The 16,622-nt window shown below is 41.7% G+C and overlaps 1 protein-coding gene across 3 annotated transcripts in view; it reads right to left on the bottom strand.

Moving 5' to 3' along the window:
- Window positions 1-12,174, bottom strand: part of CASP7 (caspase 7) — a 52,032-nt gene extending 39,858 nt beyond the window's left edge. Inside the window, exon 1 of one of the 3 annotated variants that reach the window (XM_015456708.3) lies at window positions 12,130-12,174. Coding sequence is in view for 1 of the 3 variants with exons in the window: in XM_005566472.4 (XP_005566529.3) it covers window positions 11,377-11,598 (222 nt within the window). In the remaining 2 variants the exon portion in view is untranslated. Of the gene's footprint in view, window positions 1-10,798; window positions 11,704-12,129 lie in introns of those variants that run through there. The other 2 variants (XM_005566472.4, XM_045361575.2) reach the window with 2 other exon arrangements.
- Between the last annotated feature and the right edge of the window lie 4,448 nt (window positions 12,175-16,622).

Genomic DNA, 16,622 nt, shown 5'->3' with positions numbered 1-16,622 from the left:
GGTGCTTGTGACAGGTCTTGGAGAAGGAGACTTCTCCTCCTCACCCACCACTGCAGCTACAGCTTGGGCTTCTCCTACAGGAGCGTGGCATGGGTGCATCTGTAGACAGCCTTTCTGGAACACTTCAGGGTGACTGCATCCCCATAGGACAAGTGCCCTCAGGGTTCAGTCCTGCATGAGGGGTAGTCATAATCCCTTTCTACGTGGAATACCAGCATTTCTGCAGATGGAAAGTGGTGTCTGTCTGGTTTGAACAGACGGAACACTGGGTCAGGAGTGTGAATGGGAAGCAGATTTTTCTCCTGCTGGCCTGGCAGGGGAGCTGAGGTAGCCCCTTCCTTCCCTCTGAAAAGACCTCAGTGCTTTTCACTCCAGCTTCTCCAGCTGCCTATGTCAAGGCTGGGACCTCTGCCCACATTAGGTGTTGTATTTATCTACCTGTTTTAGCTACACCCAGTTTTTACCCATGGACAACTGCCATGCTGACCTGAAGCCTGAACTGTTCAACTCAGTAAATAAAATACTGGAGGAATGAATGAATGAATGAATGAATGAATGAGTGTACACCACTGGGGATGAGCTAACCTTCAAGAGACTTTTGCCATCCTAACCCCATAAGAGACAGTAAACCTGCTCACACACCAAGCACATTGCTACTACATCTGAGAAAACCATCACACAAAGACTCTCTATAACCAAGGAACTCATACACAGTCTTCACCCCCAAAAGCACCCAGAGCCAAATTAGGTTACAACAAGCTATAATCATTGAAGTCACATCCATAAGGCAGAAGAAAGGAAATTAAAAAGCAACAGTTGAATAAAAAACAAATTAAAAAATAATTAGAAGAAATGGTCTATCCAAATGAGAAGGAACCAGAAAAATAATTCTGGCAATATGACAAAATAGGGTTCTATAACACCCCCAAAAGATCATATTAGCTCTCCAGCAAAGGATCCAAACTAAGATGAAATCTTGGAAATACCAAATAAAGAATACAAATGGTTGATTATTAAGTTACCCAAGGAGATACAAGAAAAAGGTGAAAACCAACATAAAGAAAGTTTTTTAAAAATTCAGGATACGAATGAAAATTTTTCTAAAGAGATAGATACTTTAGAGAAAAAAAAAAAACAACAAAAAACAATCAGAACTTCTAGAAAGAAAGACACATTTAGGGACTTACAAAACACAGTGGAAAGTTTTAACAACAGACTAGACCAAGTAGAAGTAAGAACTTTAGAGCTCAAGACAAGGCTTTTGAATAAACTCAGTCAGACAAAAATAAAGAAAAAATAACTAAAAGAAATGAACAAAGTATCTAAGAAATATGAGATTATGTAAAATGGCCAAAGATAATAATCATTGGTGTTCCTGAGGGAGAAGAAAAAGTAAAAATTTTGGAAAATTTATTTGAGGAAATAATTGAGGAAGACTTCCCTGGCCTTGCCAGATATTTAGACATCCAAATATAAGAAGGTCAAAGCCCTTCTGGGAGATTCATGGCAAAATGGACATCTCCAAGGCATACAGTCATCAGGCTACTACTAAAGTCAACATGAAGGAAAGAATTCTAAGAGCAGTAAGACAAAAGCATCAGACAACCTACAAAGGAAAAGCTATCAGACTAACAGTAGACTTCTCAGCAGAAACCTTATAAGCCAGAAAGGACTGGGGCCCTATTTTTAGCCTCCTTAAATAGAATAACTCTGAGCCAAAAATGTTGCATACAGCAAAACTCAGTTTCATAAATGAAGGAGATATAGTCTTTCTCAGACAATCACATGCTGAAGGAATTTGTCACTACCAGATCAGCCCGACAAGAAATGCTAAAAGGAATTCTAAACCCTGAAACAAAAGGTCAGTATGCAACAGAATAGAACCTCTCAAAAACATAAAACTCACAGGGCTTATAAACCAATAACATAATGAAGAAAATAAAGTATCCAGGTAACAACATGATGAGTCGGTCACATCTCAACATTAATGTTGAATGTACATGGCCTGATGCTCCACTGAAAAGATAAAGATTGGCAGAATGGATTTAAAAAATCACAAACCAAATGTCTGCCCTCTTCAAGAAGCTCAGCTAATACAAATTATTCTTATAGAATCAAGGTAAAGGGGTGGAAAAAGATACTCCACAGAAATGGAAACCAAAGGCAAGCAGAAGTTGCTACTCTTATATCAGATAAAACAAATTTTAAAGCAAAACAGTTAAAAAAAAAAAAAAAGACAAAGAAAGTATTATAAAAGGATTGACCCAACAGGAAGATATTACAACCCTAAATATATATGCACATAACTCTGAAGCTCCTAGATTCATAAAACAATTACCACTAGACCTAAGAAAAGAGATAGACAGCAACATAATCATATTGGAGAACTTCAATACTCCACTGACAGTGCTAGACAGATCACTGAGGCAGAAAGTCAACACAGAAACACTGCATTTAAACTACACTCCAGAACAAATGGACCTAATGGATATTCACAGAACATTCTACCCAAAAACTGCAGAATACACATTCTTCCCATCAGCACATGGAACATTCTCTAAGATAGACCATGTGATAGGCCACAAAATAAGTCTCAATTAATTTTTAAAAATGAAAGTTATATCAAGTATCTTCTCAGACCACACCAGAATCAAACTAGAAATCAACTCCAAAAGAAACCCTTAAAACTACATAAAAACAAGGAAATTAAACAGTCTGCTCCTGAATGATTTTGGGGTTAACAATAAAATCAAGATGGAAATTTGAAAATTCTTCAAAACGAATAATAGTGACACACGTTATCAAAAACCTTTGTGATACAACAGAAGCAGTGCTAAGAGGAAAGGTTGTAGTGCTAAATATCTACATCAGAAAGTCTGAAAGATCACAAATTCACAACCTAAAGTCACACCTCCTGGAACTCCAGAAGCAAGAACAAACCAAACCCAAAGCTAGCAGAAGAAAATAACAAAGATCAAGGCAGAATAAATGAAATTGAAACAAAAAAATACAAAAGGTCAATGAAACAAAAAGTTGCTACTTTGAAAAGATAAACTCAGGGGACCATTAGCTAGATTTACCAATAAAAGAGAGAAGATTCAAATAAGCTAAATCAGAACTGAAGATGTAGGGTCAGGCACAGTGGCTTACACCCATAATCCCAGCACTTTGGGAGGCCAAGGTGGGTGGATCATAGGTCAAGACTGAGACCATCCTGGACAACATGGTGAAACCCCGTCCCTACTAAAAATAGAAAAATTAGCTAGGTGTAGTAGCATGCGGCTGTAGTCCCAGCTACTCGGGAAGCTGAGGCAGGAGAATTGCTCCACCCAGGAGGTGGAGGTTGTAGTGAGCTGTGATTGTGCCACTGCACTCCAGCCTGGGTGACAGAGTGAGAGTCTGTGAAAAGGCTAGGCTAAGCTGTGAAAAGAAAAGAAGGAAAGAAGGAAAGAAGGAAAGAAGGAAAGAAGGAAAGAAAGGAAGGAAGGAAGGAAGGAAGGAAGGAAGGAAGGAAGGAAGGAAGGAAGGAAGGAAGGAAGGAAAGAAGGAAGATGGTGACATTACAATAATGTCTTTGTAGTAACCTAGATGGAGCTGGAGGCCATTATTCTAAGTGAAGTCAGTCAGGAATGGAAAACCAAATACCTATATTTTCACTTATAAGTGGAAGCTAAGCTGTGAGCATGCAAAGGCATTCGGATTGGTATAATGGATACTGGAGACTCATAAGAGGGGAGAGTGGGAGGACGATGTGGGATTTTAAAAAACTACATATTGGGTGCAATGTACACTACTTGGGTTACAGGTCCACTAAAATCTCATACTTCACCACTACACAATTAATCCATGTAACCAAATTCTACTTGTACTCCAAAAGCTATTGATATGTACATATATATATGTATACACACACATGCGCACGCGCACACACACGCGGAAAAGCAACTCATTACATACAAAGAAATGTCCATAAGACCATCTGCGGATTTCTCACCAGAAACCTTGCAGGCCTGGAAAGAGTGGGATAATATAATCAAAGTGCTAAAAGAAGGAAACTGCCAACCACCAATGTTATATCCAGCAAAGCTGTCCTTCAGAAGAAAAGATAAATACTTTTCTGAGACACATGAAAATGAGGGTGTTCATCACTACTAGACCTGCCTTACAAGAAATGCTAAAAGGAATACTTCAGGTTGAAATGAAAGGACACTCTTTAAACTCACTGGTAAAGGTAAGTGTATAGTCAAATCCAGAATATGAAAATAATTTACAAGTGGTCTTTGACTTACAATGGTTTTACTCATCTTTTGTCTTTCCAATGCTGCAAAAGCAAAACACATCATGTAGAAACCATACTTCAAGTAACCATACACCCATTCTGTTTTTACTTTTAGTACAGTATTGATAAATTATATGAGATATCCAACACTTTATTATGAAATAAGCTTTGTATTAGATTCTCATGCCCAGCTGTAGGCTAACGTGATATGAGCATGTTTAAGACAGGCTAGGCTAAGCTCTGAAATTCAATAGATGAGTTGCATTAAATGCATTTTTGGCTTATGATATTTTCAACTTACACTGGGTTTATAGGGATGTAAATCCATGATAGGTTGGGGAGCACTTGTATTAATTGTGCATAAATCACTTTGAACTCTACTAAAGTTAAAAGACTAAAGTATTAAAAACAACTCTACCTTCAATAACTATAGATATATAGTTGTTAATGGATATACAATATAAAGAGATGTAAACTGTGACCAATAACATAAAACGTGGAAGGAGAGAATAAAACTGTAGAGTTTCTGAATGTGCATGAAGTTAAGTTGTTGCTATGGTCTGAATGTTTACATACCCCTCCAAAATTTATACACTGAAATCTATTCACCAATGTCATAGTATTAGGAGGGGGACATTTGGGGTATGATTAGGTCAAAAGGGTAAAGCTCCATAAATGGGATTAGTACCTTTATAAAAAGAGCTCTACCTTGCCCTATCTACCATGTGATAAGATATAATAAAGGAACAAGGAAATGAAACTTTGCTATACACTAATGCTGTTAGTACTTTGATCTTGAACATTCCAGACTCTAGAACTACGAGAAATATATTTCTGTTGTTTATAAGCAACCCAGTTTAGGGTATATTGTAATAGAATCCCAAATGGACTAAGTTGTTATCAACTTAGAATATACCGTTATAAGATGTTTTGTGTAAGCCTCATGGTGAAAACAAAGCAAAAACCTGTAGTAGATATACAAAATATATACAGAAAAGAAACAAAGCATATCACTACAAAAAATGATCAAATCACAAAGGAGGGAAGCAAGAGAGGAAGAGAGAAACAGATGAGCTATAAAACAGTCAGAAAACAATCACAAAATGGCAACAGTGAGCCCTTATCAATAATTTCTTTAAATATAAATGGATTAAATTATCCAATCAAAATACATACAGTGACTAAATAGAGTAAAAAAATAAGATCCAACTACATGATATTTACAAAAGACTCACTTTAGATTTAAGGACACACATAGGCTAAATGTGAAGGGATAGAAAAAGATATTCCATATTAATGGTAACCAAAAGAGAGCAGGCGAGGCTATACTTACATCAAACAAAATAGACTATAAGTAAAAAACTGTCGAGATAAAGAAAGTCATTATATTATAATTATAGATACCAATTTATCAAAGATATAAAAACTGTAAATATATATGAACCAACATTAGCACACCTAAATATATGAAACAAGTATTAATAGAACTACAGAAAGAAATAGCAATAAATAATAGTAAGGGACTTCAAAAGCTCACTTGCAACATCCAGACAGAAAATCAATCAGGAAACAGTGGACCTGAACAACACTACTCCAAATGGACCTAACAGACATATATACAGTATATCATCCAACGCAGCAAAATAGACATTCTTCTCAAGTGTACACAACATTCTCCAAGATGGATCATATGCTAGGCTACAAAACAAGTCTTAATTATTTTAGGAGGATTAAAGTCATATCATGTATCTTTTCTGACCACAATGGTATGAAAGTAGAAATCAGTAACAGGAGAGAAATTAGAGAATTCACAAATATGTGCAAATTAAGCAACACACGGGTCTTCTTTGAGCCAGAACAACAAAACTAGAAAACACTGATGAAAGAAATTAGACATAAATAAATGGAAAGATATTCCATGTTCATGGATTGGAAGAATACGTTAAAATGTCCATGCTGCTCAAATTGATCACTGAACAGATTCAGTGCCATCCCTATCTAAATTCCAATGGCATTTTCACAGACATATAAAAAAATTCTAAAATTCATATGTAGCTACAAAAGACCCCAAATAGCCAAAGCAAACTTGAGCAAAAAGAAAGCTAGAGGCATCACATTTCCTCACTTCAAATGACATTACAAAGCTATAGTAATCAAAACCGTATGACACTGGCATAAAGCAGATACATGGACCAATGGAACAGAATAGTCTGGAAATAAACCCACACATTACAGTCAACTAATTTTTTGACAAGGGTGCCAAAAATATTCAATATGGAAAGGACAGTCTCCAATAAATGGTGTTGGGAAAACAGGATATCCCCATGATATAAAGAATAAAACTAGACTCTTATCTTACACCATACAAAAAAATCAACTCAAAATGGATTAAAGACTTAAACATAAGACCTGAGACCTTAAAACTCCTAGAAGAAAACAGGGAGAAAGCTCTTTGACATTGGTCTTGACAATGAGTTTTTGCATATGATGCTAATGCACAGGCAACAAAGGCAAAAATAAACAAGTGGGATTACACCAAACTAAAAAGCTCTGTACAGCAAGGAAATTAAAAAAAAAAAAAAAAAAAGCAAACTATGAAATGGGAGAAAATATTTACAAACCATATATCTGAAAAGGGGTTAATATCCAAAACACACAAGGAACTCACATAACACAATAGCAAAAAAAAAAAAAAGACAACAACCCAATTTTAAAAATGGGCAAAGAACCTGAATAGACATTTCTCTAAAGACATACAAATAGGCAACAGGTATATGAAAAGGTGCTCAGTGTCCCTAATCATCAGGGAAATGCAAAGCAAAACCACAATAAGATATCATCTCACAACTGTTAGGATAGCTGTTTTAAATATGTATATATATTTTTAAATATATATGGTATACCATACACAATATGTGTATGGTATACACATACACATATGCATATATAATGTGTATGTGTATGTATATATGTGTGCGTGTATAAAGGTAAGTGTTAGCAAGGATGTGAAAAAAGGGAACTCTTCTATACTGTTGGTGGGAATATAAATTGGTACAGCCATTATGGAAAACAGTCTAGAGATTTCTCAAAAAATTAAAACTAGAAATTGCATATGATCCAATAATCTTACTTCTGGCTATATATCCAGAGAAACTGAAATCAGGATCTCAAAAAGATACCTGCACTCCCACATTCACTGTAGCATTATGGAAACAATCTAAATGTCCATCAATGAATGAACAGATAAAGAATATGTGGTATACACACACAATGGAATATTATTCTGCCACAAAAAGGAAGGAAATCCTCCATCTGTGACAAGATGGATGGACTTGAAGAGCATTACGCTAAGTGAGATAAGCCAGACACAAAAAGACAATTACTGTATGATCTCACATCTATGTGGAATCTAACAGAGTCAAACTCATTCAAATGGAGAACAGAATGGAGGTTGCCAGAAGTCGGGGGTGGGGGCAGCGAGGAGGAAATGGGGAAGTGATAGTTAAAGGGTACAAAGTTTCAGTTGTGCAAGATGAATAAATTCTAGAGATCTACTATACAGCATAGTGCCTATAGCTAACAATACTATATGGTATACTTACAATTTGCTAAAAGGGTAGATCTTATGGTGATTGTTCTTACCACACAAAAAATACTAGTATTGGCCAGGCGCAGTGGCTCACGCCTGTAATCCCAGCACTTTGGGAGGCCAAGGCAGGCGGATCACGAGGTCAAGAGATCGAGACCATCCTGGCCAACATGGTGAAACCCCGTCTCTATTAAAAATACAAAAATTAGCTGGGCATGGTGGCGCACACCTGTAGTCCCAGCTATTTGGGAGGCTGAGGCAGGGGAATCGCTTGAGCCCAGGAGGCGGAGGTTGCAGTTAGCCAAGACTGCACCACTACACTCCAGCCTGGTGACAGAGCGAGACTCCATCTCGGAAAATAATAATAATAATAAAAATAAAATAATAATAGTATTAAAGGGTGTGGGAGGAAACTTTAGGAGGTGGTGGCTTTGTTGAGGTGGTGATGATTTCATGGGTGTATCTCTGCTTATCCCCAAATTTGTTATGTATGCATGCATTAAATAGGCCTAGCTTTTTATATTTCAACTATACCTTAATAAAGTGGTTTTGAAAAAGGGGAAGGCCCTAAGCAAAATGGCTCCTAAGAAAGCCAAGCCTTTGTTTTGATAGCCCTAAGCAACCTATGGAATGGGAGAAAATATTTACAAACCATATATCTGAAAAGGGGTTAATGTCCAAAATACACAAGGAACTCACAACAGAACAGCAAAAAAGCAAATAACCCAATTTTAAAAATGGGCAAAGAACCTGAATTTTTGGAGACTTTTGGAGACTCCCACTAGGAATTAGGGACATACTTGTGAGCAAATTGAGCTTGTCCTGCCATGTTGATAAACAGACATGAAAAAAAGGATGGCGTCTAGGTTGAAATGCAACTGTGTTGTGTGCCTTGAGGGTGAACAATCTGTAACCATACCAGGGAAACTCAAGAACCTCACAGAAATTAGGGAAAGTTCTCAGGGGAGGAAATGTCTGACTTGAGAACCGAAAAGGTTCGGGAAGCAGGGAGGGTAGGTGGGAGCCATGCAGGCAGAGAGAACCGTGCACTCATTAAACATTTGAAATGTTCCATCAAAGGATGGGTATAAACTCCTCATCCTTCTCAGACACTAAGAGAGGGCTTTGGACTTAGCTACTGAGATGTAAAATTCAGGCTGATTTCTGTGGCTCAATGATGGGACACTTTCTAGAACTTTCCCTCCAAACAGTAGGCCATTAGGTCTTCTGTCTGAAACCTACAGTATCCTTCTAGGTTGATGCTAAACACTGTCTACAGTGACAGAAAGGGTCTCTTCTAACAATTCAAGTCAGCAGTGGTGGGACTTGGCTTTTTCAAATCTGTAAAGCTAAACAGTTACTTTCTTATTCCTATGAGACTGGGCTTGATTTTTGGAACCTCCAAAGGGCAATCATAGCCCAGGGTGGTAACCAGGTGGGGGTGTCTGATCTCAGACACTTCATTTCAGTCAAACCAAGACCTGGTTTTGACCCCTTATTTCCTCCTTTCATCATCACAGTGCACCAAGAAAATCCAGACCTATCTCAGTTCTGCCAAGCTGCCCGGAGAGGGTACGCCTGGCATTATTTTCTCATATCTGTCCCCTTTTTAGGGTCCAGACTGCAAAGAGCAGCCATTTGAGGGAGACTGCTTATCCCACTGTTAAATATGTCTAACTTCTCTTTAAATGAAATATGTCTAACTTCTCTTTAAATAAATTAATACATGAGACACTCAAAGCGCTAACAATGCCAGGCACACAGTAAATCTCGGTTAGTCACTGTAACTCTTATTCTTACTATTCGTCACCAAGATTGTCGCTGTTTGCAGACTGAGACCTCATCTTAATCTTTTTTTTTTTTTTTGGATCACAGAAAAGTGTCAGGTACATGACAGGCACCAAATCCATTTTTCTTTATAAACCTAACTTAAATGTATTTTCGAATCCTTCAGCCCCTTGAATAAACTACTGTCCAAACAACAGAACCAAGGAGACCCAAGAGGGTGGTTGAGAACCCTGAGATCTGGGGCTGAATCAGTTCTTCCACATATTAGCCATGGGACCTCAGGAAAAGTGTTCAACCTCTCTAAGTCTCAGTTTCCTCATCTGCAAAATGGGAAAACAATGGTACTTATGTCACAAGTGGTTGGGAGGATGAATGAAACAATGCACGTAAAATGCTAGGCACTGGGTGGCACATTCTAAATCGTCAAGAAATATTTCCATTATCACCAATGTCCACGAGACTAAGACGATTTACAACTGTCCACCTTCGCCTTTATTTCAAAACCACATCCATATTTTAAAAAAGATTTTGTAGAGACTGAAAAAAAATTCCTGCAGTGATTGTTTCCAAATATATTGACCAGGGGCCCACATGTTGGTACACAGCTGGCCAGGAAGTCACTGTCCAGCTATTGTCTGAACTTTTTACTTTCATGAAGGGGGAAATGGACTGCAGCTGCTTCCCTTGAAAAGTGACATCATACATTTGTGCCTCACTTCCTGCCCAAATAAAAACAAACTTCCTAAAGGGCACACAGAGAAGACCTGAAAACTTCCCCCTCCCTCTTGCCTCTAGCAGCTGGGAGGGGGAAAGGGAGGCTCTACTGGGCACTCAAGCGCTCCGCTGTGTCACCCGAAGCTCACGGCGCTGCTAGACCAGGGCCTTTACTTTGGTATTGCAGAAACTTCAGCTTCTTCAGAGATGTTAAGTAACCCGCCCAAAGCCACACAGTTTACAGGTGGGGGAAGGTGGACTGTGAATCTAGGCAATGGCCATACCAAGGGTGAAGGTCAGGCTGGCGAGACCCAAAAGGAGGAAATAGCCTGTAAATTGAGACAACAGGGAGGGCCACGTCAACTAGCCCGAGAGCCCAGAAGTTCAAGAGTTAAAGATCTGGAAATGATACACCCACAATCACTCACAAGTAATTTTACTGCTCCATAAACCGCAAAGCTGTCTCCTGGAGCCCAACACTCCACCCGTCTAAATGTCTCCTGCCTTGTTTCCACCTCCTCAAGGTCCCTCTAAGGGCCCTGCAGCAAGGACGCTCAGCTCCAGGGTACTCAGCCTTGACACAGCCACTGCCGCGAACCGCGTACTATAATCAACTCTGTTCATCCCCGCAACAGTCAGCGGCGATCACCGTGGTTCCCATTTAACAGAGAGAGGGTTAAGGTCCCGCCGTCTGCAGGCAAGGGGCGGGGACCGGAACCCAGGTAAAGGAGCCCTGGCTGTTAGCCGCTGTGCCAGATCACGAACCCTCCTCTCCTAAATCTCGAGAGGGAAGGGAGGACAAGCTGAACAAGGCAAGGGATGGAGAGGGCAGAAACGGCTCTCTCCAAAGTTTCAGCGCAGGCCGTCGGGGCCACTCTCACTCAACCAGGCTCCCCTACACGCTGGGGGCAGAGAGGGGACTAGGAAGCCGACAGGAAGGAGGGAGGCCAGACGCGCACGGCCGGCGGGCTGGGGAAGCGCCGGCCGAGGCGGGGGCTCTAGTTACCGTTCCCACGGCGGTAGGGCGGCTGGGGCTGGCAGGCTCTCTCTGTCGCTCCGCAGCGAGGCTCTGGGGCCCCTTTAGCGAAAGCGAAACTAAAAGCCCTAGCGCCGCGGAGGGAGGGGCCGCCCCGGGTAGGGCCGGGCGGGGCTTGCGCCGCCCCTTCCTCGGGACAGAGCGCTCGGCAGGGGTGGAAGAGCCCAAAGCGACAAGCGCCGCCGCACGCATAATCCCTGGAGGGCGCCTCTGCAAAGCTGGCGCGCGCTCTACAAAGTTGGCCACTCGCTCTGCAAAGTTGAGCCTGCGCACGGGAGAGCGCGCACAGCAAAGTTTGCAGTTTTCCGGAACAGCCCAGCCACCGCGGGCTGTTCCGGGAAAAAAACAAATCTGCCAAACTGGCCGCGCTCCAAGTGACCCAAAGAGCGCAGACTTCGCGGCGGCGCTCAATGGTGGGGCGCTCATGTGGTCACCTCCACTTCCCTGCCCCCAGTGTAGACCTCGACCTGGGCCTTCGCATGAACTCGGAGACCGCTTTCCCATAGCCAGAGGCTCTTCCCTAGCGAAACTGGGATCCCAGCTGGAACTGCTCGCGTCCCCCCGGGGGACTCCGCGCCTGTTTCTGCATGCGTAGCCCCCAAGGCTGATCCGCTTCGGGCCAGCTGTGGCATCCGCTGTGGTCTCCTAGAGGTTGCTTTGCGGGGGCGCCCTCCTGGGCGCGTGGGCGTAGGACACTCTCCCAGCTTTGAAGGAAGTACCCACCTGGCAGCCCAGCTAGCTGGTGGAGATGCTGCTCCCGAATCTTTCGGGAAATGTTTGTTGTGCGCCCCCATGTGTCAGGGACTGGGTGTGCGGCCGGGAGTCAGTCAAACACGGGAGAGACCGAGCACTTCCACGGATTCTAGTTCACCCCCGGATTCTAGTTCACCCCAACCCCACAGCACACACATACACACACACACACGCACGGATTCCAGTTCACCCTGACCCCACAAAACACATACACACACACTTACGCATTCCAGTTCACCCTGACCCCACAAAACACACATACACACACGTACACACACACGTCTTTCTTCACCCTGGCTCAAGGAAGCAACTAAACTCAATCACACTGAGGTGTAAAATATCTGAGAAGAAATTGTAGTTTTATTCATATCAGAGATACAGTATTTACTTTTAGGAACCACCAAATCCTTGCATGAATGGAATACATGCTTAGTGGTCTGAAATCAGGCAAGAACGCCATCTTCTCTTTTTGTTTGTTTGCTTTCCTGTGGGCCTGAGACTTCAGTATTTGTCTCTCAAATCTCTCCAGGTGAGGACGCTTTCTTGGTTTGAAAAAAAAGACTGACCCCTGGCAAGTGTAAGGGAATAATTATAATTGATTAACTTATGGGAAAATCCTGAATCCCTGAATATTTTTAACCAGCAGTGACACAATTTCTAATGTGGCTGCCCTAGTCTTTTTTTTTTAATACCCACGTTCCCGAAATGTTGGAGGTAAACTAAGCCATTCAGACACTAAGATAATTTGTTTTGTAAAGAAATTCAAGGCTGGGCACGGTGGCTCACGCCTGTAATCCCAGCACTTTGGGAGGCCAAGACGGGTGGATCATGAGGTCAGGAGATTGACACCATCCTGGCTAACATGGTGAAACCCCGTCTCTACTAAAAATACAAAAAATTAGCCGGGCGTGGTGGTGGGCGGCTGTAGTCCCAGCTACTTGGGAGGCTGAGGCAAGAGAATGGCGCGAACCCAGGAGGCGGAGCTTGCAGTGAGCCAAGATTGTTCCACTGCACTCCAGCCTGGGGGACAGAGTGAGACTCCATCTCAAAAAAAAAAAAAAAAGAAAAAAAAAGAAAGAAATTCGATTGTGAGTCATCTGAGAAACAAAGAACACTATTAGTAAAGCGATTAAGTTACTGTTTGATTTATCTAATTTGTAAATCTAGGATCTTGTAGATTATTCCTGAAATATAGTGAATCAGTGTTAGAGCTAAAAGAGGCTCTTACAACTGATCTCTGTTCATTTTATAAAGAATTTGAGGCTCAGCAAAGTTGCTGATTCATAGATTTGCTAGTGGTAGAAGTAGAATCAAATTGCCTTTAAAAAATGAATTTTCCATCCACAAGAATGCTCTATCATAAATTATATCATGCAAATGTCACGATGTGTTGGCATGCAAGAATTCACAGCTGGCTCAAATGGAGAGGTGGTTCGAAAAGAAACTTTTTTCAGTTCCTTATTGTTGCAGGAAGTCAGGGACCCCAAATGGAGGGACCAGCTGGAGCCACGGCAGAGGAACGTAAATTGTGAAGATTTCATGGACATTTATCACTTCCCTAATAATACTTTCATAATTTCTTATGCCTTTTTAATTTTAATCTCTTGCTGAGGATGTAAGTCACTTCAGGACCACTGCGATGATTGTGTTACCTGTACAAATTGATTGTAAAGCATGTGTGTTTGAACAATATGAAATCAGTGCACCTTCAAAACGAACGGAATAACAGCGATTTTAGGGAATAAGGGAAGACAACCATAAGGTCTGACTGCCTGCAAGGTCAGACAAAAACAGCCATATTTTTATTCTTGCAGAGAGCCTATAAATGGACGTGCAACTAGGAGAGATATTGCTAAATTCTTTTCCTAGCAAGGAATGTTAATATTAAGACCCTAGGAAAAGAATTGCATTCCTCGGGGGGAGGTCTATAAATGGCTGCTCTGGGAGTGTCTGTCCTATGTGGTTGAGATAAGGACTGAAATACGCCCTGGTCTCCTGCATTACCCTCAGACTTACTAGGATTGGGAACCCCCAGCCCTGGTAAATTTGAGGTCAGACTGGTTTTCTGCTCTCGAACCCTGTTTTCTGTTAAGAAGTTTATCAAGACAATACGTACACTGCTGAACATAGACACTTACCAGGAGTTCTGATTTTTTCCTTGCCCTGTTTCCCCGGAAGCATGTGATCTTCACTCTGCTTTTTGCCCTTTAAAGCATGTGACCTACTCCCTGTTGGTGCACCCCCTCCCCTTTTGAAATTCTTAATAAAAACTTGCTGGTTTTGCAGCTCAGGTGGGCATCACAGTCCCACCGATATGTGATGTCACCCCCAGCGACCCAGCTGTAAAATTCCTCTCTTTGTACTCTTTCTCTTTATTTCTCAGACTGGCCAACACAGGGAAAATACAAAGAACCTATGGTGAAATATTGGGGGCGGGTTCCCCTGATACTTATTGTAGGCTGGCACGAGAAATTCCAAAGTTATTGCTCTAAAGCTGGATTATCACAGTATCAACAAGAAGGAAATACAGAAGGGAAGAAACCATTTTGAACTTTTCCGTCTGTAATAATTGTACTGACACTTTGGATCCAAATGATGTTTTCTTCTAAATGTACCTCGTTTGTCTCTCCAGCCTTGGGTCATGCCATTGTTTTATGTTTCCTTTCTATATTCACATGATTGTAGCATGTGCCTTCCCCCTTATTCCAGAAAAGTCCCCCAGCCTCCCCCATTGGGATGGTTTCCAAAGGGGCTCATAGGTGCTCTTGGGCCAGCCCCTCTGAATCTTCCCTCCAGCCCTCCCCTCTGGTTGCTGGTGAATTCCCCATCCATACCCTGCTGGGCAGAGCACCCCTGAGGGGTGGCACCAGTGATTGCTTCTCCAGTTCTCCACTGGACAGGTGAGGCCAGGCTATGACTTTATACAGGACTCCATGAAGGACATTGCAAGATTAACAGAAATGCCATTCTCACCAGCCAAAGCCCAAACCCAAACCCTGGCCCCTGCTGAGGTCCCAGCAGGCTTCTGCCAGGTGGAGAGAATAGGAAGCTCAGGGCCCAAGAGGAATTCCTTTCTTCCCTGGAAGAAGGAATTCATGTTGCACCTGTTACTGAATGATTGCCTCGCAACTTCAAATTCACCCTTTTTGTCTGCTCTGTGAAAATTGAACTGGGCCCTTTCAGTAGTTTTCTCTTGCCTGTGGCCTTTACCCAAAGCTTGGTGGGTAAATGGTGCTGCAGATTCATTATAGGATGGAAAGAGTTTTGCTTCCTGGTTCTCATGTGTCTGGTGTGCTCCTTCAGAGGGCATGACTTCTCAGCACCTGGTTCTTGGAGTATAGCTGGTGGCCAGAACACCCAGCAGCCATCAGCTTCCCCTGGCACCTGCTTCAGGTGGTTTTGTAGAGAGTGCCTCTGTTACCACTAGGGGGTCTTGACTAGGAGTTTTCCAGGGTCTTGGTGTTTTGAACAAAGAATTGCACAAAATGCATAAACAAAGGAATGAAAGAATGAATCAACGAAAGCACAGATTTATTGAAATGAAAGTATACTCCACAGAGTGGGAACCGGGTGGAGCAAGTGGCTCAAGAGCACTGGTTACAAAATCTTCTGGGGTTTAAAGTACCCTCTAGAGGTTTCCCATTGGTTACTCAGTTACACCCTATGCACGTGAAGACTTAGCCCCTGACCAGTCTGACTGGTTGCAGTCAGGACACAGATACAGAGGGAAGACCATGGGAGGATACAGGGAGAAGGTGGCCATCTACAAGCAGAGAGAGGTCTCTGAAGAAATCAACCCTGCTGATACCATGATCTTGGATTTCTAGCCCCTGGAACTGTGAGAAAATAAATTTCTGTTGTTTAAGCCACCAAGCCTGTGGCACTTTGTTATGGCACACATACGTTATTTGCAAGGATATCTGCTATTGCCACAGTTTTCAGAGTTCTCTTTACTTCTTACTAGCCAACCTGTTGATATTCCAACTCACTGTTACAGTTTGTAATTTGTTATACAGTTGATCCTCCATATCCCCAGGTTCTGCATCTGAGCATTCCACCAACAGCAGATCAAATATACTTAAAAAAACAAACAAGCAAAAAATAACAATACAATAATACAAATGATATAAATAAAAAATACAGGGTAACAGCTACTTACATAGTGTTTACATTGTATTAGGTACTTTAAATAATGTAGAGATGATTTAATGCATATGGGAGATTACACGTAGGTTATATACAAATACTATGCCATTTTATATAAGGAACTTGAGCACGCATGGATTTTGGTATCCTCAGGGGCCCTGGAACCAATACCCTCATGGATACTGAGGGATGCCTGTGTTCATTCAGCTTACTGTGTGGTTTCTCTCTCCTGAGTGGACCCAGATGGATACCAACCAAGCGCTGCCTCATTTCTGATTCTGTGGCCTTCGGCAGTGTGACCATCCATTTCCTGATGC

This window comes from Macaca fascicularis, chromosome 9, assembly GCF_037993035.2.
Source record: "Macaca fascicularis isolate 582-1 chromosome 9, T2T-MFA8v1.1".
NCBI classification, from domain to species: domain Eukaryota; kingdom Metazoa; phylum Chordata; class Mammalia; order Primates; family Cercopithecidae; genus Macaca; species Macaca fascicularis.
The sequence above is the reverse complement of the archived record's forward strand: the minus strand, read 5'-3'. Positions and strand labels throughout refer to the sequence as shown.